At 56.4% G+C, this 23134-nt stretch overlaps 3 protein-coding genes across 5 annotated transcripts; 2 read left to right on the forward strand and 1 right to left on the reverse strand.

Annotated features, from left to right (window-relative positions):
- The first annotated feature begins 2148 nt into the window (after positions 1 to 2148).
- On the forward strand, positions 2149 to 8065 carry PLIN1 (perilipin 1). Its single transcript, XM_082060708.1, has 9 exons — positions 2149 to 2209; positions 2978 to 3036; positions 3565 to 3763; positions 3860 to 3942; positions 4273 to 4525; positions 4716 to 4906; positions 5451 to 5603; positions 6283 to 6516; positions 6982 to 8065. The coding sequence occupies exons 2-9, from the start codon at positions 2992 to 2994 to the stop codon at positions 7351 to 7353; spliced, it is 1530 nt and encodes a 509-aa protein (XP_081916834.1). The 5' UTR covers positions 2149 to 2209; positions 2978 to 2991; the 3' UTR covers positions 7354 to 8065.
- A 249-nt stretch (positions 8066 to 8314) lies between these two features.
- LOC309443764 (ras-related and estrogen-regulated growth inhibitor-like protein) lies at positions 8315 to 11881 on the reverse strand. The gene is made up of 4 exons (XM_082061018.1): positions 10891 to 11881; positions 10441 to 10494; positions 9939 to 10015; positions 8315 to 9620 (listed from the first exon to the last, which is right to left on the reverse strand). Exons 1-4 carry the CDS (start codon positions 11042 to 11044, stop codon positions 9195 to 9197), a joined length of 711 nt encoding a protein of 236 aa, XP_081917144.1. The 5' UTR covers positions 11045 to 11881; the 3' UTR covers positions 8315 to 9194.
- Positions 11882 to 12119: 238 nt separating this feature from the next.
- On the forward strand, positions 12120 to 22915 carry KIF7 (kinesin family member 7; the record flags this gene model as incomplete). 3 transcript variants are annotated; one of them, XM_082060861.1, is made up of 18 exons in its annotated part: positions 12120 to 12435; positions 13750 to 13950; positions 14185 to 14596; positions 15185 to 15716; positions 16015 to 16152; positions 16289 to 16516; positions 16927 to 17126; positions 17381 to 17487; positions 17802 to 17936; positions 18264 to 18466; positions 18573 to 18770; positions 18998 to 19123; positions 19588 to 19764; positions 19885 to 20100; positions 20632 to 20838; positions 21228 to 21426; positions 21518 to 21667; positions 22076 to 22915. In XM_082060861.1, 18 exons carry the CDS (start codon positions 12135 to 12137, stop codon positions 22450 to 22452), a joined length of 4107 nt encoding a protein of 1368 aa, XP_081916987.1. In that variant the 3' UTR covers positions 22453 to 22915. The 3 variants fall into 3 exon arrangements, with proteins under 3 accessions (XP_081916987.1, XP_081916986.1, XP_081916985.1); XM_082060860.1 differs by having other exon boundaries at positions 12135 to 12435; positions 22079 to 22915; XM_082060859.1 differs by having other exon boundaries at positions 12135 to 12435; positions 16930 to 17126.
- Between the last annotated feature and the right edge of the window lie 219 nt (positions 22916 to 23134).

Consider the following 23134-nt stretch of genomic DNA (forward strand, 5'->3'; position numbering starts at 1 on the left):
TACTCTTATATTGCAGCAAAGGAGAATCAAGTTACACAAGCGACCTTTTTCAAACTGTAAGTAAAATAAAAGACTGAGTGGATTGCCCAGGAAGGCAGTCCTTAAAAAGAAACTGGACAGACATCTGCCAGCAGTGGTTTAGGGAGTGCTGATCCTGCCATAGGCCACAGAAATGAATTAGTTATCTCTTCAGCTCCCTCGCAGACCTGAGTGTGAAGGTACCTTGCAGGGCTTTGGGGATCTGGCTCATCCCCTCAGCGTGGTATATTAATGGCTATGGAGCAGACTGCAGAGACAAGGGTGTAAAAGTGCTTCCCTGCACCCAGCTGACCCAGTGAGCTCTAAGTGTTGCCTGCAGAGACACAGAAAGTGTTTCTGGTGTGGGGTGGAGGCGGTGGTACCTTTGCACTGCAGAGCCGGGGGCCGGCACAGTCTTTGCCCCAGGGGAAAGCGGGGGGATGAGCAGAGGCGTCAGTAGGGCAAAGGCTCCCAGCTCCTGCCAAGGCAGAGGGAAGGTTGGCATGCCTCCTGCGTTTCAGCACAGCCAGCGGGGCTGTAAATAGTCTGAGTGCCAAGAGAGCAAAATTTAGAGCAGGCTGCTGCCCTTTGTCCTGCTTTCTGGAGAGAAGTGAACCACCCCACCGTGGGCTGGAGACAGCCCAGGACATCCACATGCTGCTGTACCCAGCTAGCGAGGTGGGTCTGTGAGCTTTGCAGAGCTGGGGGCTGGAAGTGAACTCCAGGATTTGGGGGAGAAAAGGGGGTGTTTTCCTCCTGTGTGTGCCTTTCCCACATCCCTGGGGTGTCTCCCACCCCCACATATGAGCAGCGCAGCCAGGAGCGGGAGCCATGCAGACACATTGGGTGCACACCTCCACGTCCTGCATGGGGACATCAGGCAGTTGTGGGTGTTCAAGGACTCGGCTCTGCTGCTTGAGCCTCCCCAATGGCTGACGTGCAGCCGAGGGTCTCCCTGCCTCATGCCGGGGGTTCCATGACACCAGCAGCCCTGTGCCAGCAGGCTGACTGCGTCCCTCCTCTGCCTCGATCCCCTCAGTTATTCCTTTATCCTCTGACATTTGTCCTCTTGTCACTATGTTGTCCTCATCTCATCAGTGTGGCTCTTCCTTGTTCACTTGTGAGGCCACGTTTGGGGACCTGTGTCCTGTTTTGGCACCACCAGCAGAGGTGAGATCTTGACTAGAGTCCAGCAGAGGATTGTTAAGAGAGTAAGATGTTTAGGGGCATGGACCAGCACAGACTGGGGCACGAACTCTGCTCAGAAGTGCACAGAGCAAGACTAAGAGATGGTGAGCACAAATTGCAACAGAGGAAATTCCAGTCGGATGTAAGGAAAAGGTGGTTTACCTGGAGCATGGTTAGTGCTGGAGATGTGCCCCAGAGAGGTGGGAATCTTTTCCTTGGAGATTTTTCAAGACTGGACAAGACCTTGAGCAGCCTGATCTGGCTTTGAGGGTAGCCCTGCTTTGAGCAAGAGTTGGATGTGGTGACATCCAGGTCACTTCCAGCCTGACTTTTTCCTCCATTTCTGTCTCCTCCAAATGCCTGAAGTTTTCCTAATACAGTGTGTATCCTGGCCCTCAGCTAAAAGGCTCCTCGCCAAAATCCTCAGTGAATTCTCATAGAAATTGCAGACCTGGCCAACCTAGATTATTGTATGCAGGATGTGTCTGCTCCTTGTGTTTAGCAGACTCTCCTGGGGAGAAACTATGTTCCTGGTGTTGTGTTTCCCAATAGGATAGGATCCTGGTCTAGCACAGGGGATCACAGGAGCTACAGAAATGCAGGAAGGTTTTAATCTCTCAGGAAACCCTGCCGGACTCTTCACCTTCTCCCTGGCTGCCTGTGATCTGTTGCTTTCGAGGTCATGATGTCCAAGGGCAGCTTCTTTTCATCTGCTCCTTGTGCAGAAGATTAAACCCTGGTGCATCCCAGCTCTGCCACAGCTTCTGGGCTCAGCAGGGCAGACAATGAAGGGGAATTTCTGCCGTCATCTGTTCCAAATTATGGTGGCTTCTTGGCCACTTTCCACCACAACCCGCCAGCTCCCAAACCTGCGCAACTGGGAGGTGGGGCCTCGTGGTGGTAGTGGCCGAGGCACCAGGCATCGCTCACAGAGGACCTGGGCAAAGGGACAGTGCAGCCACCACCCTCTGCTCCTGCTCTGCTGGGGACAAGCTGCCCCTCGGTGAGTAGCCTGTCCCTACTGGGGCTCCGGGGACCAGAGGGATGTGACAGGGATCACCTGCTTTCTCTAAATCTCCCAAATTCCATCTGTGGCTAAGAAAAGGGGGTGTGTGCCAGGGCTGGGAGCTGGAGCTGTGCTTTCAGGTGTCACCCACCTGGGACTGCTAGAGACAGGTGTTCTGCGGCGCTCACATCCAGCTGGGACTGCACCGGGATGGGCATGGGTGTTGTGAGCAGCAAAGTTGTGGGGAGGGGATGCACAGCACGGCTGGGCAGCTCACCCACAGCTCCTCTCTCAGCTCCTGTCCTGCCTTTGTAGCCTTTCTCATCCTGCGCCTCTCAGCCTGCGCCTCTCAGCCTGCACCTCTCAGCCTGCACCTCTCAGCCTGCATCTCTTAGCCTGGCTCCCATGCACATCTATAGTATCCCGGTTACTCTGAGTTTGCTGTACAGCTCTGCCAGTGCTCTTTATCTTGCCTTGCACTGTAGCTCCTCCAAACTGTTAATAGATGCCTCTCAACTAATTCTTTGCATTTTTGGGTGTTAAGACACACTAGCAGGGGAGGGCTGTGTGGAGTCATTGGTTTTACAGCTTATCTGGTAAAAAGTCAAGCGTTAGGCAATGCCACATCCATTGCACCCACAGGAGGTGTGTGTCTGAGCCCAGCTCCCGGCGCCACCACGCTCAGGGGGACAGGAGTGAGGGGGAGGGCTGAGCCCAGTGTTGCCTTCACAGTGGGGGGCTGCAGCTCCCAACTTTTCTTTGCAGGAGGACGTGTCACCATGACAGCAAAGCAGACTCAGTCTCTGCAGAATGGAAGTGCCAAGGTGGGTGTGGGGAGAGGGAGAGAGGGGAAGGCAGAGGTGTGCACAGGGGGCCAGGTAGCCTGTACAGGCTGTGGCCAGGGAATCCTTTTTGAGGTCTGTGTCCCTTTCTTGTCACAGTGGTGACAGGACAGAGTGCCACATAGGGAAAATGGACTTTGCTGGTCCCAGGCCAGGAGCAAGGGCTGGGGCAGATGGAAGAGGCAGCAGAGCAGGGTGGAAAGCCAGAGGGAGAACCTGGATGGTCGGGCTTGCAGGATGGGGGTATTGAGGACCATCATTTCTCCAACATTGCCTGTGGTGTCCCTGCTTCTGCAGTGGCAGCAGCCAGCCTGGTTGTCCATGGCTGTGCCATATGCGATGTAGCTGAGAGACCCTCAGTGGGGTTTGAGAAATGCCTTCCTCCTCCTCCAGCATGAGCTGAGGTCCTCTGTGGTCGCTGCAACACACCAAACGCCACCAGTGTGTGGGTGGTGGAGTGTTCCTTGGGGAAGGGCTGTTGGCTAATCAATATCCATCTGCCATGTGCAGGAGAACGTGCTGCAGAGGGTCCTGCAGCTCCCGGTGGTGAGCTCGACCTGCGAAAGCCTCCAGCGGACCTACACCAGCACCAAGGAAGCCCACCCGCTCGTGGCCTCAGTGTGCGAGGTCTATGAGCGGGGGGTGCAGGGTGCTGGTGCCTTGGCCATGTGGAGCGTGGAGCCCGTGGTGCGGAGGCTGGAGCCCCAGTGTAAGTCCATCCCCCAAAGACTCCCTTGGTGGGAGCCCCTGGCACAGCCCAGGAGCTTTTCTCACCAACCCACCTCCATGCTTTTGCCCAAGGCAGTTGCCGTGGCTAACAACCTGGCATGCCGGGGCTTAGACCACCTGGAGGAGAAGATCCCTGCCCTCCAGTACCCTGTCGACAAGGTAAATCACAGGTGGGACAGTCTGGGACCCCCTGGCCCCTCTGCAGAGCCCACAGCATGTCTTCTCTGGGCTTGTTTCTGATGGTGATGGGCTGCTCAGGGAGAACAGTGTAGCACCTCCAAGCAGGAGCTCCTGCAATCCAGGGGATGGTTGGGGTGCTCCCAAATATAGGTCAGCAGCATCCTAGGTACCATGCCTGCCAGCTAACTCCAGCCCCCTCTTGTGGCTGTCTGCTAGCATGGCCATGGCCGGTGTCCCCGTGGTCCCTCCAGTTGTCCCATTCTGCCCCAAGCACAGTGGCAGCCTTATTCTCCATCTCTGCACCCACAGCTCGCGTCCGAACTGAAGGACACCATCTCCTCCCCCCTCCAAAGTGCCAAAAGCACCATTGGCAACTCCGTGGATAAGATCAAGGAGCTGGCGGCGGAAGGCTACGAAGCCACCAAGAGCACCGTGGAAACAACAGCAAAGTACACGAGGAGGAACTCGGTGAGCCAGATGGCAGCTGCGGGGGTCGACACGGCCCTGGGAGGGCTGGAGAAGCTGGTGGAGTACCTGCTGCCGGAGGAGGATGAAGAAGCAGGTAGTCCTGACACCCAAATCCCATCTGAAGGTGTCTGGGGAGGGCTGGCCACATGTGGGGTGGCACCTCGCTCATGGGGTGTACATGGCAGGAGGAAGCCCCTGGATTTTGGCACAGGGCTGCTTAGGAGGGTCGTCCCACTGGGACATAATCCCCCACTGCTCTTCTGTCTGTGCTCTTCTGCCTTTAGATCAGAAGCCCAAAGAGAAGCGTGGGTCAGCAGCCAAGGTCTCCCAGCAGCAGCCCAGTGCTCCCAGCACCCTGGACCGCATAAGTACCCTGGTTAGCACCGCTTCCCACCGCGCTTACCAGCAAACCACCCACGGCCTCCAGCGTGCCAAAGCCAAAGGGCAGGAGCTGGCCATCTTGATCCCCATCGTGGTGAGTGATAAAACCTGCTCCCCCCAGGTCCCTGCTCCCTCCCTCTTTTGGGCCATTTTTGCTTTTGGATGAGATATTTCAGGGTACTTGGAGCACACCTGAGAGCAGAGTGGTGGGCAATGCTGGTGTACCCGCTCAGCAGGACAAGCCGGGGCTGGCAGTTCCTGTGGCACATTCACACACAGCCTTGTACTGTGTTAGAAGGATGAGTTATTTTTAGCCATCTCCTGATGTATATTGTTGATTTATGGCCTTACCATAACATCCTCCCTGAAGTAGAAAGCCCCTCCAGGGGCCCAGAGGGAACGGGGAGAAGGAGCCACCTCTCCTCTCCCACCCAGCACTGTGGTGGGAACCCCGTCCCTGACCTGTGCCAAAATCCCAGAGCTCCCAGCTACCCTCAGGATTTCTTCCCACGTACAGAGCAGCAAACCCCTCTGCTCCCTGGGCACCCCAGGGCCCCTGTGAAACATCCAGGATGAGCAGGATGGGGCAGATGGGACATGCCAGCTCCCCCAGCAGTGGCTTTTTGTTCCCCTCCCAGGGCAGCCTGGCCAAGCCGAGCATGCCTGAGGCGCCGCGGGGCCATGGTGATGGGGAGAGCACCAGGGCCGGCTGGATGAGCCGGCGGCAGAGCAAGGTGCAGGAGCAGAAGCAGGAGAAGGTGGGGAAGAAAGATGACAACCACTCGAAGGAGGTATGGAGAAAAAGGGGGGCAGTGAGCCAGGGGTGCCCCAAAGCATACTCCTACCCACGCACCATGTTGGCATAGGGGATGTTCCACCACACCCTTGGGGACCGGGCTCCCATCCCTTCTGAATCTTGGAGGAGGTGAGGGGGGGGGGTGGCAGGGGGAGTGTGCACAACCCCATTCCCCGATCCTCCAAAACTGGGGGCTGTTGGCAGCCTCTGTGCCAGGCACCGTCACCCTGGCTTGTATATTCCAGACTCCTTTGCTGCTGTGGGGTCTCAGCACCGCACGCCCCGTGTAGCCCCTGAACACCCCTGAAAAATCCTCCCTCCATGGTCCCAGCAGCAAAAGGTGGTGGGAGCTGGCGGAGCTGGGAACTGTCCCCAGCAGCAGCTCCGTTGGGACATGGGGACAGGAAGCAGCAGGTCGGGGTTGCTGCCCTTCGCCTCTGTGTGCAGCGGAAGCGCAGCTGGGGATGGGGGTTCCCCTGGGGCCTGGGAGTGGGGCGGGATGGAAAAGGGGGACAGGGAGTGACCCTGCTGCAAAGGGCCACGGTGGCTTTTGCAAGCAGCAAGCTGAAAGTGTTCAGGCTTTGGGTTGCAGAGGGGATGGGGAGCCCAGTGCCAGCCCTGTCCTGCCTGGAGGGGCTGGCAGGGACACACCAGCTCATGGTGTCTCTCGGCAGGCAGAGGACAGCCCCGGGCTGGTGGGCAGTGTGGCTCATAACCTGCAAAGCGCCTGTGCCTCCGGCATCTCCAGCGTGAAGAAGGTCCCGGCTGTGGCCTGGGATGCAGCAGAGGGGTTGATCCTCTTCACCCCCCGCAGACTGTCCAAGGCCATGGAGACAGTGGATGCCCTTGGGGGCACCCTTGTCAGTGCCCCCAAGCATCTCCTGGGCACCCTGTACAGCTACGTGCCGGTGAGTTTGTCCCCAGCCAGGTCCCATCCATCTTCAACAAACCCCACTTTACCCAGCCTTCTCCCATGAGCCAGGTGGTGCCAGGAGGTACTAGAGCGCAGAGATGTGGTGCTCGTGGGACACCTTAGTCCCATCCTCCTCCTGAGCATCCCCCAAGCCGTGACAACAAGTCCTCCCCATAGAGCTGGCAGGTCAGCCAGTGGTGGCACCTCCATAAGGCTCATGCCTAAGTTGAGATGCAACCACAAATTCCTGGGAAAGCGAAAGTTCAGGATGAGACCTTCCTTCCACACACTTTCCTTCCCCTCACCCCACTGCTCCCTCAGGACCATTTCTCCACTGCAGCTGCCCAAGAGCCCCTCCACTGGGGACCAGACTGGCTTGTCCTGCAGTCCCTGCAGTTTTAGGGGGGCTGTGCGGCAGAGGGAGAGCAGAGCCCAGCCGGGCACTCACCCCAGCCTTCAGCTCCGCAGGCAGTCGGTGAAGGAAGAGGAGGCAGCCGGTAGCAGCAAACCCAGCCCGGAGACGGAGCAGAAGGAGGAGGACAGCAAGCCTGACAGCCCCTCCACCGAGGACAAATCCCAGCTGAGGGGTGACTGGCGGATGTACCGCGGCCATCATCCCCTCTCCTTCCTGGGGCTTGAGGACCCCCTTTTCCTGCGGCACAACCTCTACCGCAGCTCAGCCTTCGAGCCCGAGTGCCCCCTCCCGCGGAAATCCGCCTTCACCCCCTACAACAGGCGGGTGAGTGAGGGCTCCTACCGCTTCAGCCCGGAGGCCATGTACAGCCGGGCTTACTACACCAACCTCTACAGCCCGACCTTCAAGAAGGACTGAGCCACGGGGAGGATGAGCACATCCCAGCTCCCCTCTAAGCCCCCCAGCACGCTTCGCTCGGGCCCCCACCAGCCGCCCACACGCACCCCTGTACCAGGACAGGAGCTCAAAGTGGTAGACGTGCCATGGGATGTCTTCTTCTGAAGCGCGTCGGGGCCAGGATGGGGGAATAAAGGCAGCCAAAAACCCTGTTGGTGGAAGGAGAAGGTAGAGGGAGGTGGGACCAGAAGTAACCAGAGAGGCAAAGGAGATGTGGAAAGAATGGTGAGACCAGAAAAAAGAAAAAGGGACCAACCAGGCCTGGTACTAGGCTATACTGGTCCCTCTTTAACAGATAGCCTGGACTTAGATGGGCTTCATGCTGAGAACAGTGCTGAGACAGAGAAGGGAGGACAGCAAAGCCACCAGACACCACCACAGCAAGCCTGGTTCCCCACCCTTCCTCCTTCCGTCCCTCCTTGCAAGGTCCATCCCTGGCCACAGATTGATCCCCTGTGGACGAGCTGAAGGTCCCCATCGAGCAGCAGGGCTCATAAGTTGGAAAGCCCTGGGCACCCACCTCCAGCTCACGGTGGGATGGGTGGTGGGGTCAAGAAGAAGACCGGTGAGAACAAGTGGAGCTCCTGAAGCCCCTCTCTCCCACAGGACAGCCTGGCTTCCCGCAGCACCTTGTTGTAACTGCTGCAATAATAAATAAACTTTCCCAACCTGCCACTCACCTGGTCTGCTCGGCTGCTTTAGGACCAAAAGGACGGAGCAGAGCAAGGCAAGACACCCAAAACAGGGCCAAGGGAGCAGGTATGGGAAACATATCCTCAGGTCGCTGCTGCTGCAGGGATGGTGGGGGCTTGTGCCAGCACAATACGTGTCTTTTCCCATGTTCTGAGTACAAATTCACAGCTGAAAGGAGCTGGGGACCTCCTGCCAAAGATGATTTATTGCTTTTCCAGAACAGAGCAGAGAAATCACTGTCTGTACTGCACACACATGCCCAACATGCTGCTTTCCCAGGCAAATCGGGGAAAGGTTTGGGAACAGGCAGCGAAAATCCTCCCAGCAGCACAAGGGTTCAGCGTTGAGCCTGGCGACCCCTTCCCCACCTCGTCTCCTCCCTGGGGACGGGCAGCCCTGCAGAAGGAGCAGCTGGGGAAGGCGGACGGTGCAATCCCCATCCTGGGAACCAGCCACACGCCTGGATTTTCCCAGGCAGGGCCCGTATGACACTTGCACAAAGGAAACTGCTGCAATCACTGAAAGGCTGTAGGTGAAAGAACCACCAGCAGGGCAGTTCAAAAGCAAAGTGGGTGGGATGGGAGGCGTCAGCCCTCACCGAGGTCCTGGTGCGGCTCCCTGGTGGAGAAACCCCCACCGTGCCAGCTCATGGGTGCTCCAGGGTTACCAGTGAGAAGACAGGAATAAGGATCCCAGGGTAGGAGCAGGGGGACAGGGAGCCAGGTGGCTGTGCAGAAGCAGCATGTCCTCCCTGCTCATCGACAACCCGGGCAGCTCCCACCAAAGGAGCTGGGGATGATGCTGCCTGGAGTAGTGGCAAAAATCACCTGGTGGTTTCCAGCGCTGGAGGATGGAAGGAAAACTCAGGAGGCAACTAAAAATCTGGTACAGCAAAGACTAGAGACTCTGTCCTATCACGGAGCCAAGAGGAAGGCACTACAGTCCTCAGCTGCACTGGCTGTGTATGGCAGAAAACCAAGATCCCGATGTTAGGAGGACAACAAGGAACCCATTGTACTTATGGAAATGCACACCATCTCCATGGGCATCCAGGGAGGAGGCTTGGTCCAGCTGGTCACTGCAGAGAGAAGCAACACCCATGCCATAGCTCAGAGTGAATCCGTTCGCTTACGGGCAAACACAGCTGACATGGTCTTGACGATGCCACGAATCCCCGTCCCCTTTTTCAGCGCCAGTTTGGTGTCAGGGATGCGCTCAGCCAGTCCGTGGAAGACCATGAGGGCCCCATGATAAGCTTCAGCTGCAGAGACCTCGTAGAAACCACAGTCTAAAGAGAGGGCCAGGAGCCGACCCTCCTCGCTGGACACCACCCGTTGGTGGTGCAGGTCCCGTTTGTTGCCCACAATGACGATGGGCACCTTCTCCTGGCTCTGCCCCTCCTTGGCTGCCTTGATGAACTGGATTTTGAGGGGCAGGATGTTGAAGCTGGCGCGGTCGCAGATGCTGTAGACCAGGACAAAGCAGTCTGCCCACTGGATTCGCTTCTCCTCCGAGGAACCCTCCTCTGCCTGCTCCTGGGGATGGAGAAAAGGAAGGTCTTTTATCCAGCTCCCTCCTTTCACACCTGCCTGCTAGCACAGGGCACTGTGATCCTCAATCCAGGTTGACAACATTCGTGCTTCAGCCTCAACATCCTCAGTCAGAGGACCATGGGCTATGGTGGCTCTTGCTACCCTGCCAGCAAGGCTGCTGCAGGCAAGGATTTAGCTGTCTACAGACCACCTGACATGAGAGTTTTGCCTATGCCTATGGTTCCCCCCCCATGCAACTTTTAGTAGACCTCTTTTTTCTCCCCAGAGTGAAAACAAGGGATGGAAGAGGAGCCCTCTCACCTGGGAACTGGGGACATCCCAGATGTGGAAGAGAATCTCTCGACCATCCACAGTCAGGTTGTGGCTGTAAATGAATTCTGCCAAGAAAATGAGAAAAATCATCATCTTCATGAATCCAGAAGAGAGCCTGTTCAACCCAGGTCTTCTCCTCATGGGGACAAACCTGTCATGTCCACCCTGGTAGACCATGCTCTACAAGGCAATGTCTGCAGACTCTTCACACAGCAACACCCATGCAGCACATGGTGGCCTCCAGGGCTGTCACCACCACAGCGTGCAGTCCCCAGGCACACTGGTGACACCAGTTGCCAGCCAGGACCTTTTGCACCCCAAAGGGATGAGTCACTGAACAAATACAACCACTGAGCATCCCAGGAGCAAGCAAAGGCTCTGGAAAAAGGCAGGAAAGGATGGAAAGCAATGAAATCCCGCAGGCAGGAGCCGGCTGGCCTCCTGACCCCCGTCCCTAATGGGAACCACCTGGCCCTGGCCTGGCACTCACCCATGTCTCCGTACTCCCCGATAAAGCGCCGGGTGAGGAAACGCACAGTCAGAGCTGCAGAGAGGAGAATAAGCACCATCAGAATAACCCTAAACCTGAAGGATTTACATTTTTTAATCCAGAGCAGAGTCAGGCGCCATCCCCCTATTAACTCCCTGTCTGCGAGCAGAGCAGAGGCGCAGCACGAACCAGAGCATCAGCAAACCACAGCTCAGCAGAAAATACCTTCCCCAGCCGCTCGCCTGCTGCCTGCGAGGTTGTGCTGAGCTTCCCCACCTCAAATCACCATCCTACCCAAAAGCTCAGCCTCACCTCACCAGCTTGCTCCATGAGGCTGTTCTCTGCAGTTTGTTCTCCAAACACTGCTGCAGTTTTCAGCCTTTTTTGGGGGGAAAAAACAGGTCTCCCTGCCTGGGAACCCCCTGCTCCTAGCCCATGGCCAGTTCTTACCTGATTTCCCCACATTGTCTGCTCCCATAACAAGGACATTCGCTTCCATCTTCAGGGTGGTGGGACCAGGCATCTCCATGAGGGCAGGGTGGTCAGGGGTGAAGCTGGCGCTGCGGCGCAGCGGGAGCCGCAGCCCCATGCCAAGCGCAGCCATGACTTGCCAGTGGTCCCGGCGGCGTGTGCGACTCCCTCCGCGCAGCCGAGGAGCCAGCACTTCCCACGGCACCCAGGGGACCCGCGAGGGCCATCCCCCTCCCCGCGGCTGCAGGGGCGGTGCAGAGGGAGCTGCAGGCAGCCGGATGAAAAACTCTGTTATCACTCAGATCATCCCAAATACACGTCAGTGCCCGGAGCGGGCCCCATCATCCCCCAGCGTGGTAGGCAGCCGGGAAGCACCAGTTGTCTGCACCAGCTGCTCTGCAAACCATATCCCAGGAGGCTGGCCACATCTTCACATCAGGAGCATTGTCCCTTGGCAGGGACACGCAGCCCCTGTCCCTTCCCTGTGGCGACTGCAGGGCTGTCTGCGAGGGGTGGTGGAGCATCTCACGAGTGATGCAGTGTCATCTCACAAGGGATGGAGCGTCTCACAAGTGGTGGAGCGTTGTCTCACGAGTGATGGAGCATCGTGCAAGTGATGGAGTGTTGTCAAACAAGCGATGGAGCATCTCAAGAGCGATGGAGTGTGTCATTAGCAATGGAGCATTGTCTCACAAGTGATGGAGCATCTCAAGAGCAATGGAGCATTGTCTGACAAGCGATGGAGCATTCCACGAGTGATGGAGCGTTGTCACAAAAGTGAGGGAGAATCTCACAAGTGATGGAGTATCTCAAAAGCAACAGAGTATTGCCTCGCAAGCGATGGAGCATCTCATGAGTGACGGAGTGTGCCATTAGTGACCAAGCGTTGCCTCACAAGTGATGGAGCAACAGAGCGTTGTCTGACAAGTGACGGAGAACCTCAAAAACGATGGAGCATGTCACTAGTGCCCGAGCGTTGTCTCACAAATGATGGAGCACCCCGGGAGCAGCCCACCCCGTAACCCTCGCAGCCCACCCGTGTCCGCAGCCGCCACCTCAACCCCCCCGCTCCCTCCACCCGCTCCCTCCCGGGCTGTTTCCTTTCTGCTCCTCTCCCCTCCTCCTCTCCCCTCCTCTCCCCCTCCGCGGCGCCGTGCGGAGCCGCCTGACGCCATCGCTGCGCGCCGGGCCGGGCCCATCGCGCTGCCCGGGGCCGCCCCGCCATGGCGGCGGAGGGCGCGGCGGTGCGGGTGGCGGTGCGGGTGCGGCCGCTGCTGCCCCGGGAGGCGCTGCGGGGACACCGGCCCTGCCTGCGGGGCGACGCTGCCAGCGGCGAGGTGGCGCTGGGCCGCCGCCGCTTCCGCTTCGCCGCCGTGCTGCCCGAGGCGGCGGGGCAGGCGGCCGTGTACCGGGCCTGCGTGCAGCCGCTGCTGCGGGCCTTCTTCCGCGGCATCAACGCCACCGTCTTCGCCTACGGGCAGACCGGCTCCGGCAAGACCTACACCATCGGGGAGGCCAGCGTCGGTGAGTCGCGGCACCGTGCCCGCCTGCATCCCGGTCCCGCCTGCATCCCGGTCCCACCAGCATCCCGGTCCCACCAGCATCCCGGTCCCACCAGCATCTCCACCCTCCTCTGCTCTCCTCAGCAACCCACCACTGCCACATCACCATATCCCTTCGTTTCAAGACACCACCGCCACCGTCCCAGCCATCGCTCCCAACTCAGCAGCCTCACCATTGCCACCATCCCCACCCATCTCACCAGCTTTGCTCTCTTCATCCAAACCAACAGCATCACCATCTCCATCACTTCCAGCATCACCATCCCAAGTTCTCCTTCTACCCTGCCTTCCCTCTTGACCCTCCCAGCCAAACCCCACCAACCCAACCACCACCCATCTCCATCCTGCCCACCCCAACAGCTTCTCCTCCCACCACCCGCACTGCTGTAACCACCCCCCACCCCGGACAACACCTTCTTTGAGATCACAGCAAGTAGGTTTTCTTTTCTGCCACTGCAGAGAGGACCGTGGCTGTTCTGGAGGTGGTGGTGATCTTCCTAGGGCACCACTGCTGTCACCTGGCTGGAGTCTGTCAGCTTTGTCCTGAAATGTGCCCTAAGGAGAGGGAGAACTGTAGGGTGGTATTCATGTCAGTTTGTTTATGTGAAGGAGAGAAGGAAAGAGGAAACCTTTCCCTAGCATAAGTGCTGGTTTAATGGTATTGTTGGTATCTTACCAGGATGTACTGTAGATGTTTTCGTCAGCCTTAGTTAACTGCACAATTTGTAAACATTAAATTGTTTCCATACTTTCAGTTTACCTCTGTTTTCAGTTTCCCAGTTCAGGCTGTCATTGCATCACATTCGGGGATGGCCTTTTTATGTAGCTGTTGGACACAAAAGCAAATTTACAATTCAGAAATTCAGACAGCAGAGTGCTGTGGCCAGATACAAGCAGGCTGCAAGCTCAAAACAAACAAACACAAACAAACACAAACCCCACAACTTCTCAGAGCTGGGAGAGGTTGCGGAGTTGTGCTGGCTTCAAAGGACAGCATGGTGTAGCTGCAGGTGTGCTGTTTGCTACCTGCTGAAATGCTAACATGCTTTTTCCTTCTTGAGGAAGGACTGGAAACAAGCAGCATTCTGGAATCCAGCACAGCAGTGGGATAGGATTTGCTAAGAAACACTCAGGGGGATGTTTAATCCAGGCTGTGAGGCTGCTCCCGTCCAGCTGACGTGCACTCAAGCAGGCTCTTGCCCATGGCTCTGGCCCCGGCCAGCAAGGGCACCCCAGACATTCGCTGCCCCCATGACCGCATGCATCTCTTTGGCAGCTTCCATCAATGAAGATGAGCAGGGCATCATCCCGCGAGCCATGGCCGAGACCTTCAGGCTCATTGATGAGAATGACCTGATCGACTACATGGTCCGAGTGTCCTATCTGGAAGTGTACAAGGAGGAGTTTCGGGACCTACTGCAGGTGGATACAGCCAGCAAAGACATCCAGATCCGTGAGGATGACAAGGGGAACATTGGTATGTGTGGTTTCTCACGAGAACCCTTTTCTCCCCACGCTAAGGCCAGTGTTGGGCTGTTTGTTCCTGATGGCAGAGCCAGGTCTTCTCCCTCCATCCTTCCCCTGCAGCAGGTTGCTGTGCGTAGTCCTGCTTGGTGCTGAAAAGCTGGTCTGTGTGGGCAGGGTGATGGCACCAGGCTGTGCAGAGTATCTGCATCCTTGGGCACAGCCACAGCTCTGTTTGCTGTTGCAGTGCTCTGCGGTGTGAAGGAGGCAGAAGTAGAAGGGCTGGATGAGGTGCTGAGCCTGCTGGAGATGGGGAACACGGCCAAGCACACAGGAGCGACACACATCAACAGACAGTCGAGCCGCTCGCACACCATCTTCACAGTGACCATGGAACAGCGGCGCGGGGCCGGCCGCCTGCTCCTCCACCACCCCCCCGCCTCCATCCCCGCCTCGGGCCAGGTCCTGGTTTCCAAGTTTCACTTTGTGGATCTGGCAGGCTCGGAGCGAATTGTGAAGACAGGAAACACAGGGGAGAGGCTAAAGGAGAGTATTCAGATCAACAGTGGTCTCCTGGCATTGGGCAACGTCATCAGTGCTTTGGGAGACCCTCGCAGGAAGAGCAGCCACATTCCCTACAGGGACTCCAAAATCACCAGGTACAGCTGGGACCGGGTCCCCCATGCTGTATACATTTCACAGGCTCTTGGCCCAGCAGGAGGGAGGTGACAGGTGCTTCTCCCTGCTTTTCTCATGTCCAGCCTGCAAGGTTGGGTGGTGGCAAAGTCCTCAGGGTAGCTAAGAGGAGCTTGCAGGGCCACTTGTCCCTTCTGCTTTCACAGACCCGCTCTGTACACTTCCAGATAGGACACTGGGACCATGTCCTGACCCTTCCTGCCTGGCAGTGAATAAGAAAGGCTCCTAGTAGGCTTGTTTGATGGTCTGCAGTTAGTTTTTAGCTTGAGCAAGTGGCCTTTGCAATCTCCAAGAGGTTCCCGTGTAGCATGTGCCTAGCAGCGATCACAGAGCTGGGGCGCTCCCAGCCTCAGGAGTTATGCAGATGAAACTTGCCATGGTCCAAACTATTATTCCTCTGCTAATCATTCTGCTCAACTTATTGGTGCTGAGCCATCCGCAGAGTGAGAATATGCTTTTCCTTGGGTTTAACTTCTGAAAGGGGTTGGAAACCTTCTGGTTCCTGTATTGTATTATATTTTATCTATTTGAATTGCTGTGCTCTTCCCTAGGATCCTGAAAGACTCCCTGGGGGGGAATGCCCAGACCGTGATGATAGCCTGTGTTAGCCCATCCTCCGCTGACTTCGATGAAAGCCTCAATACTCTGAACTACGCCAGCCGGGCTCAAAACATCCAGAACAAAGCCGTGGTGAACTGCCGCAAGGAGACGGAGCACATCGAAGATCTTCACCGTCAGATAAAGAACCTGCAGAAGGCGCTGGAACAGCGGCACCGCTCCGAGACCCGTATCATCAACCGCGCGGCCACCGCCAAACGCTGCGCGCCCGACCCCACGGCTCGGCTGCTGGCCGAGTGTGCGCATTACCGGACCTGCACCGACGCCGCGTACCGACTGCTGATGGAGCTGCAGGAGGACAGTAACCTGACGGTGGAGCAGATCCTGCGGGTTAAGGAGTGGTTGTGCGCGGTGGAGAGCGAGAGGAGCGAGCTGACCTCGGCTGGGCTGGATAGCGGCATCGAGAGCACCTCAGCAGAAGACCAGAGCCCCGAGGCACAAGGCTCCAAGCTGGCAAAAGCCCAGGTAAGGGTTGGGGTGGTTTAGCTCCAAGGTGGGGTTCATCTGGTGGTCACTGAATGCAGCGGCCTCAGTACAGCCCAGTGGGTCAGGAGAGAAGAAACCTGGCCAAGAGGCAGTGAGGAGGCAGAATGTCATGGTCCTCAGAGCAGGCAGGGAGAGCTGGATTCAGCTGTGGCAGAGAGATTTAATTCACAGGAAAAGTTTGGGTCTGCAGAGCTGCTGTGCTCTTGCGGAATCCAGCACGGGAAGAGAAAAAACGAAGTGAATGCTGATGCTGCCTCTCTTGTATTTTGGGGTGCAGGGGAACAGCGAGAAGGGGTGTGAGTCCATCAAAGACGAGCAGGTGGCCAAACTGCAGAGGCAAGTGGAGCGCCTGGAGGAGGAGAACCGGGATTTCCTGGCTGCCCTGGAAGATGCCATGGAGCAGTACAAGCTGCAGGTATTTCTGGGCTCTGCTCTCTTTGTAGGGACCTGTCCCACTCCTCCCCAGGAAAGCACAGCCCAGCTTTCAGGTTCCTCTGCAGCAAGTCCAGGATCCACACGTACAAAACCACATTTTTCTCGTTGCCTCCTAGAGTGACAAGCTACAGGAACAGCAGGATCAGATCTCAGAGCTGCACGTGCGCTTGGAGATGGCAATGCCCAACCTGTGTGTGCCAGAACTGCTGGAAAACCTTCACCTGGTGACTGCTGGCCAGAGACCTCACACGGCCCCGCTGGATGCCACCCCATCCCACGGCCTCAGCGGAGCTCCCTCAGGGCTCCTTCCCACAGAGCAGGGTGGAAAAGCTCTTTGCAGGAAGGTGAGGGTGCAGGTCTGTGCCATTGAGGAGCTGCTGCCTTTTCAGATGCTCTCCACCACAGGAACTGCTTTTTTCCCCTGACTCTGAATGTGAAGCTTGCCAGAGGCGTAATCTAGAGGACTGTGCTCAGTGTTCACATCCAAAGAGATTCACAACTCCGGCAAAAACAGCACAGCTTCAAAACTGAAGCTTTTACTTGGTTGTTACAGGCAGGTCTCAGATTTGATCAGCTTCTGAGCAGCAGAAGGCGGGAGGGCAGGCAGCTGGGTCTAGCAACACACCATTCCTCCTGAAAACACGTTCAACTCCATTGTGTTGCTTTTCTTTGTGTCTAGCAGTGGTAGCCACCTGCTTTTCCTAGTACCCGCTCTCACACAATGTGTTCCCTCTCTTTTGATCCTCTGCCCCAGCAGCTCGACAGCATCCCCTCCTTCCAGGAGGAGGACCCAGCCGGCTGGCACCCGAACCACACGCAGTGCCCAACCGGCAATCCAGAGATGAAAGACGCAGAGCTGAGGAGGGAGCTCAGCCAGGACCCGGAGAAGCCGGCAGAGCTGTCCTCGGGAGAGGAGGAGGAGTGGGAACAGAAACGGTCCCTGTCCCAGCGCCGGTGAGTTGAGACTGTCCCAGCACTGTGCAGTGCCCTGGCATTTGTGTGACCCAGCCCTCACATAGGATGTAGAAGCAAACGCTGTTTCTGGGGTTAGTAATTCTACCAAGACAGCTGCCTGCTTGCTGGGGAGCTAATTACAATCTTTCCTGACCACAGCGACTATTTCTATCTCCTTCTGAAGCTTGTGGATCTCGCTGGAAACAGCTCTGGCAGTACCCAGACACTACTAATTAATTTGCTGCTTCTTCTAGAAACGGGATCCAAAGCTGGAGCAAGAAGGAGATCTGCAAGTTGAGCGAGGAGTTAAGTGGAGGCAATGCCCACTCGATTCAGGAGGAGCAGCTGGAGCTGTCAAAAGGCAAGTGCCAGCTGTAGGTTATTGGAGAGTCTTCCTAGGGCTGGTGGTGCTTTGTTGGGTACTGTTGATAGGAAGGCAGCATGTCTCACCTGGATGAGCCCAGAGGACAAAAATGGAGCAGATGACAGTCTAGCAGCTGCTTTTCTTAAGGAGAAACTTGAGCCGCTGGGGCTCTGGCGAGAGCTGTGTGTTTTGGCGGAAGCCGCAGGTGACCCTCAGCAATGCTGTGCCAGACCTTGGCTACTGATCAGATTGTTCTTCTGTCAGCTGGCTGCTAAGACAGGACCTTCCTCACCTGGGAATCTGTGTTGCAGAGGTCTGCAGGAGGCAGGAGCGCCTGCCAGGGAAAGGTTCTGAGTGGAGGCTGGTGCAAGCACAGCAGAAGATCCGAGAGCTGGCGATCAACATCCGCATGAAGGAGGAGCTGATCACGGAGCTCATTAAGACAGGTGCAGAGCTGCTGGCAGGAACGTGCACCCATTCCCCATGAAATCTCCTAATTGGGGTGCTTTGTCTCTACTCCCATCCTCACCTTCCGTCCCTGCATTGCTTATGCTCAGTGCCTTCTCCTGTAGGCAGCAGAGCCCTGTTTCTCCATCTCTCCAGCTAAGACCCTTCCCATTGGTTTCTTCCTTCCCTGGAGCAGGTGAAGGAAGGGGAGCATTCAGTAGCAAAAAATAGTTGGGGAAAGAGAGAGGAAAGGTCCATCGCTTGGCAGGATCCTGCCTGCGAGGAAAGGGGCCTGGAGATCACGGCAGAGGGGGGATGTGTTGCAGGCAAGGATGCGCAGGCTTTGAACAGGCAGTACTGCCAGAAGATCAGTGAGCTGGAGCAGGAGGCAGAACAGGTGCGGGCAGAGCTGAGCGACAGCCAGAAGCAGCTCCAGGAGCTGGAGAGCAAAGAGCTGTGCGACCCCGGGGAGAAGCGCAAGCTGCAGGAGTACCGCACGCGTGTGGCCGCCGCACAGAGCAAGGCACGGGTGAGTGGAAAGGGCTCTGTCTGCCCGGGGAGCTGGGCAGGGGCAGAGCTGGGAAACATCTCTGCAAAAGGCACCGAGCCCAAGGGCAGCTTTTGCCCTCCGGCAGGTTCTGTGCAAGAAGAAGCAGGCGACGGAGAGGCTGGTGTCACTCTCAGCCCAGAGCGAGAAGCGAGTGCAGGAGCTGGAGAGGAACATTCAGCTGATGCGGCGGCAGCAGGGCCAGCTGCAGCGCCGGCTGCGGGAGGAGAGCGAGCAGAAACGGCGGCTGGAGACGGAGGTGAATAAGAGGCAGCACCAAGTCAAGGTAGGAACAGGCAGGAGCAGTTGTGCTACCACCGTGTTTGTGAAGACAGTGATGGGTGGGCTCTGCAAGCTGCTGGGCAGATGAGTAGCTCTGATGGGGTCTGTGATTGTCTTGGAGTGCATGGGGATCATGGGGATGGAGAGACGATTTTTTTTTAGGAGTATCCAAAGAACTAGCAGAGAACAGAAACTTCCTCTTGAGGCTCACAGCTACTCCTTCCCATACAGGAACTAGAACTGAAGCACGAGCAACACCAGAAAATCCTGCGCATCAAAACAGAGGAAATAGCAGCTTTCCAGAGGAAGCGGCGGAGCGGCAGCAACGGCTCCATGATCAGCCTGGAGCAGCAGCAGGTACAGGCAGAGCGAACCTGCCACTTCCTTCCAGTTCCAAGGGGGTGGCTGTGGCAGAGTGCTGGTTGATGGGGAGGAAGCAGGAGCTTCAAGTTGAGATGGGACGTAGCCCATCCTGCCCTTGAGGAGGACAGTCCAGAATGTCACTTGTGTCTAGTAGCAGAGGACTTAGATCTTACATTACCCCAATGACCAGGGTTCTCTTCTAAATCCTATCATTGGTAGAGAAACTGTGAAATCTTGTCTATTAGCAGAAGGGCAGTGAGAGATGCAGCCCCTACGGGCTCCTTGGCAGCTGTGGTTGTAGCTCAGCTCTGCCTCTCAGAGCAGCTGGAAGGATAAAACCAGTGTTAGCAGAGATGGACTCAAGACTCTCAACCCCATTGCTCCTTAGTCTAGCAGTCTTGGGCGTTGTTGCTGCTGTTTGCATGCACGCACATGCCTTTTTCCTCTCCTTCCATCAGAAAATCGAGGAACAGAAGAAGTGGCTGGATACAGAGATGGATAAAGTTCTGGAGCAGCGCCGGGCCCTGGATGAGCTGGAAGATGAGCTGCGGAAGCGGGAAGCTGTCGTGGCCAAAAAGGAAGCCCTGCTGCAGGAGAAGAACGGCCTGGAGAGCAAACGGCTGCGTTCCAGCCAGGTGGGACAAGAGCGTGACACCTCAACCCCTTGCTTGATTTCCAGCAGAGGTGGGAGTAGAAAGGGACTGGGAGTCTGACTTGCCTCTGGAGCAGATCCCCTTGAGCATCTTCTGCTTCAGGCCCTGACAGATGACATAGTACGTGTGTCCAGCCGCCTGGAGCACCTGGAGAAGGAGCTGACTGAGAAGAACGGGCAGCTGCGTCACAGCAGCGCCCACGACCAGCAGCAGATCCGCCAGGAGATCAACAGCCTGCGCCAGGAGAAGGACCAGCTGCTCAAACAGAGGTTGGAACTCGACAACAAGCTGCGTCAGGGCACCCTGCTGTCCCCAGAGGTACCTTTTCTTGGGCTGGGCTCCTCTGTTTACAAGAGCAGAAAGTAGTAAGAAAGAAATACCTGAAAGGAGGTTATAGGGAGATGGGTGTCTGTCTCATCTCCCAACAAGCGATAGGAGAGAGGAAATAGCCTCAAGTTGCACCAGGGGAGGTTTAGATTGGATGTTAGGAAAAATTTCCTCACCAAAAGGGTTGTCAGGCATTGGAACACCTGGGAAGCGGTGGAATCACCATCCCTGAAGTTACTTAAAAGACATGTAGTAGTGGTGCTTAGGGACATGGCTTAGTGGTGGACTTGGCAGTGCTAGCTTAATGGTGGGACTTGATCTTAAAAGTCTTTTCCAACCTAAATGATTCTGTGATTCTAAGTAAACACCTGAGCATGGGGTTGTTAGCAGATATTCCCCAACATCCCCAAACTGTGCATACCCATCTTCTTGCCAGCACTGCTGAGGTGACAAGGGAGGTCAGGACAAAGTGAGACAGAGCAAACCCTTTGCTCTCTAGTAACTGCAGCTCTGCCCTGGCAGGAAGAACGGATCTTGTTCCAGTTGGACGAGGCAATCGAGGCTCTGGATGCAGCCATCGAGTACAAGAATGAGTCCATCACATGCAGGCAACGAGTCCTGCGGGCCTCAGCCAGCCTGCTGTCCCAGTGCGAGATGAACCTCATGGCCAAGCTCAGCTACCTGTCCTCCTCCGAGACCCGAGCTCTGCTCTGCAAGTACTTTGACAAGGTGGGAGACAACTGCCTTCTGGGCTGGTGGGAGCTCTAGTATCTGGCCAAACTCTCATTTTCCTCAGTTTCAAGCTTTCTGCCTGCGTCCTACTGTACTCTTACCCTGTAAAGTCAGGTCACAAAGCCACAGCACCGTGATCCCTGCCTGTCCCCAACATCTGGGAGAGAAGCCTAACTAGTGAATAGGATGCATGGATCCCTGCTGTGGCTTTGCCACAGCAGTGCAGCCACATGTTGCTTTCCCTCTGCAAGGCACCTGTGACATCCCAGAACTACTAACCTTTGTACACTGTACCCAAAAAAGTAACTTGATCAGGCTCAGTGGTGCGGGAAAGCTTCCAGGCTCTGAAGGAGCTGAGATGTTTCTTGCTCTTGGGCCCTGGCCAGGTGGTGACGCTGCGAGAGGATCAGCACAGGCAGCACATTGCCTTCTCGGAGCTGGAGATGCAGCTGGAGGAGCAGCAGCAGCTGGTGTACTGGCTGGAGGCAGCTGTGGAACGGCAGCGCCTGGAGATGGACCGGCAGCTCACCCTGCAGCAGAAGGAGCATGAGCAGAACATACAGTTACTGCTTCAGCAGAGCCGCGGTAACCGCCCAGCTCCAAAACGGGCAGCAGTGGCACAGCTTTTGTCTTTCACGGGGCTCGCAGCTTGAAATGGCCTCGTTTTTCTTTGTAGAGCACATGGATGAGGGGCTGGCCAGCAGCAAGCTGCAGTACGAGGCGAGGATTCAGGTGCTGGAGAAGGAGCTGAGCCGTTACATGTGGGCAAACCAGGAGCTGAACCAGAGGCTGAGTAACATGAACCTCCATCCTGGACAGACCAAAGGTGAGAGGAAAAGCAGGCTGGGGCTTTGCTGATCCTACTGAATTAAAAGGAGTTTAAATTCCTTTCCCTGGCAGCAAGAGCCTGGAGCAGAGTGAGGAGTGGTGTGGGACTTTGTTGGCCTTGAACAAGTGCTCCACAGGCACTGATTATGATGAGAAGATTAGATATCTTGATGCTCATAGAATAGTTTGGAAGGGACCTTCAAAGCTTATCTAGTACAACCCCCTATAAAGAACAGGGACATCTTCACCCAGATCACGTTGCTCAGAGCCCCATCCAGCCTGGCCTTAAATGTTTCCAGGGATGGGAGCACCATGCAGCACCACTCTGGGCAACCTGTGCCAGTGTTCTACCACTCTCATTGTAAAATATTCTTCCTCATCTCACTGTACCCCAAATCTTTCCCAGTAGGCATGGAAAGAAGCATTCACGGGGCTGGGGACAGAGCTCCCCCCGCACTCAGGCCCTGCGAGGAGCCCAGCCTTGGGGAACAGCCTGTGCCCATGGAAGAAAGCCCTCGGGTGAGGGACGAGAGCAGGGACCTGGTGCACGCGCCTTTACCATCGACGTGGCGGCGTTCGTCCCTGCCCAACGACAGCCCCGCGGACCTTCGGCAGAGGGACGCCGAGCACTTGCCGAGAGCGGGGCAGCCCCTGGAGGTGCACCCACCGCGGAGCCTGGCTCCTGCCGCCAAGCCCCGGCGAGAGCTGCGCAGAGCCAGCCTGAGCGTCACCCCAGTGCCTTACCACCCGGCAATGATCGACGTGAGGAAAAACCCAGTCTAATTGCAGGCTTAGCGCTTACCTGGCACAGGGCAGGGAGCAGCAGATAGTAATGACATGAGTTTAAGAGCCTTTGTGCCCCATAAGCCAGCCTGGCTACAAACCTGGTACGTTTCAGAGGCCTGAGGAAGAAAATTACATGAATTTTCATCATAAGGGAAATAACTATCAGGCTACAGTGCCCACGTTGCTGCCAGTCTACACAGTTGCTGACTGGACACCTTTGCTCCTGCACCCTCAGCAGCATCAACACTGGGTAGTGGGAGATACCTCCCACCCTGGCCTCTAAACACTAAAAACCTGTTTACAGTTTGGAAACCCCTGCCGCAGGGCTTGCTCAGCCCTAGCAGCCTTGGGGAGAGATGCTCTGCAGTCCTGCAGAACTTGTACATAGATTTTTGTAGTAACTTTGGGGGTTTTTTACATTTTTACTGTAACTTTTCTAATAAAGCAGAGTGTTTTTTATGAAGCAGTCACTTATCAGAGGCTGTAGTCATTTACTCTTGGTATGTAGAAAGGGGTTATATTTAAACCTCACTGCATAGGAACTTGGCTACTGTCACAGTGTTGCCTTAATGTTTAAGCAACTGCTTTTTAAGTATTCACAGAGCTGGTAGGCTTCCTACATTGAGTTGCTGCAGGAAAAGCATCTCCAGACAGCAGCAGAATTGTCTGAAGCATCCAG

This window comes from Streptopelia decaocto (genome assembly GCF_964273445.1).
Source record: "Streptopelia decaocto genome assembly, chromosome: 9".
Taxonomy (NCBI): domain Eukaryota; kingdom Metazoa; phylum Chordata; class Aves; order Columbiformes; family Columbidae; genus Streptopelia; species Streptopelia decaocto.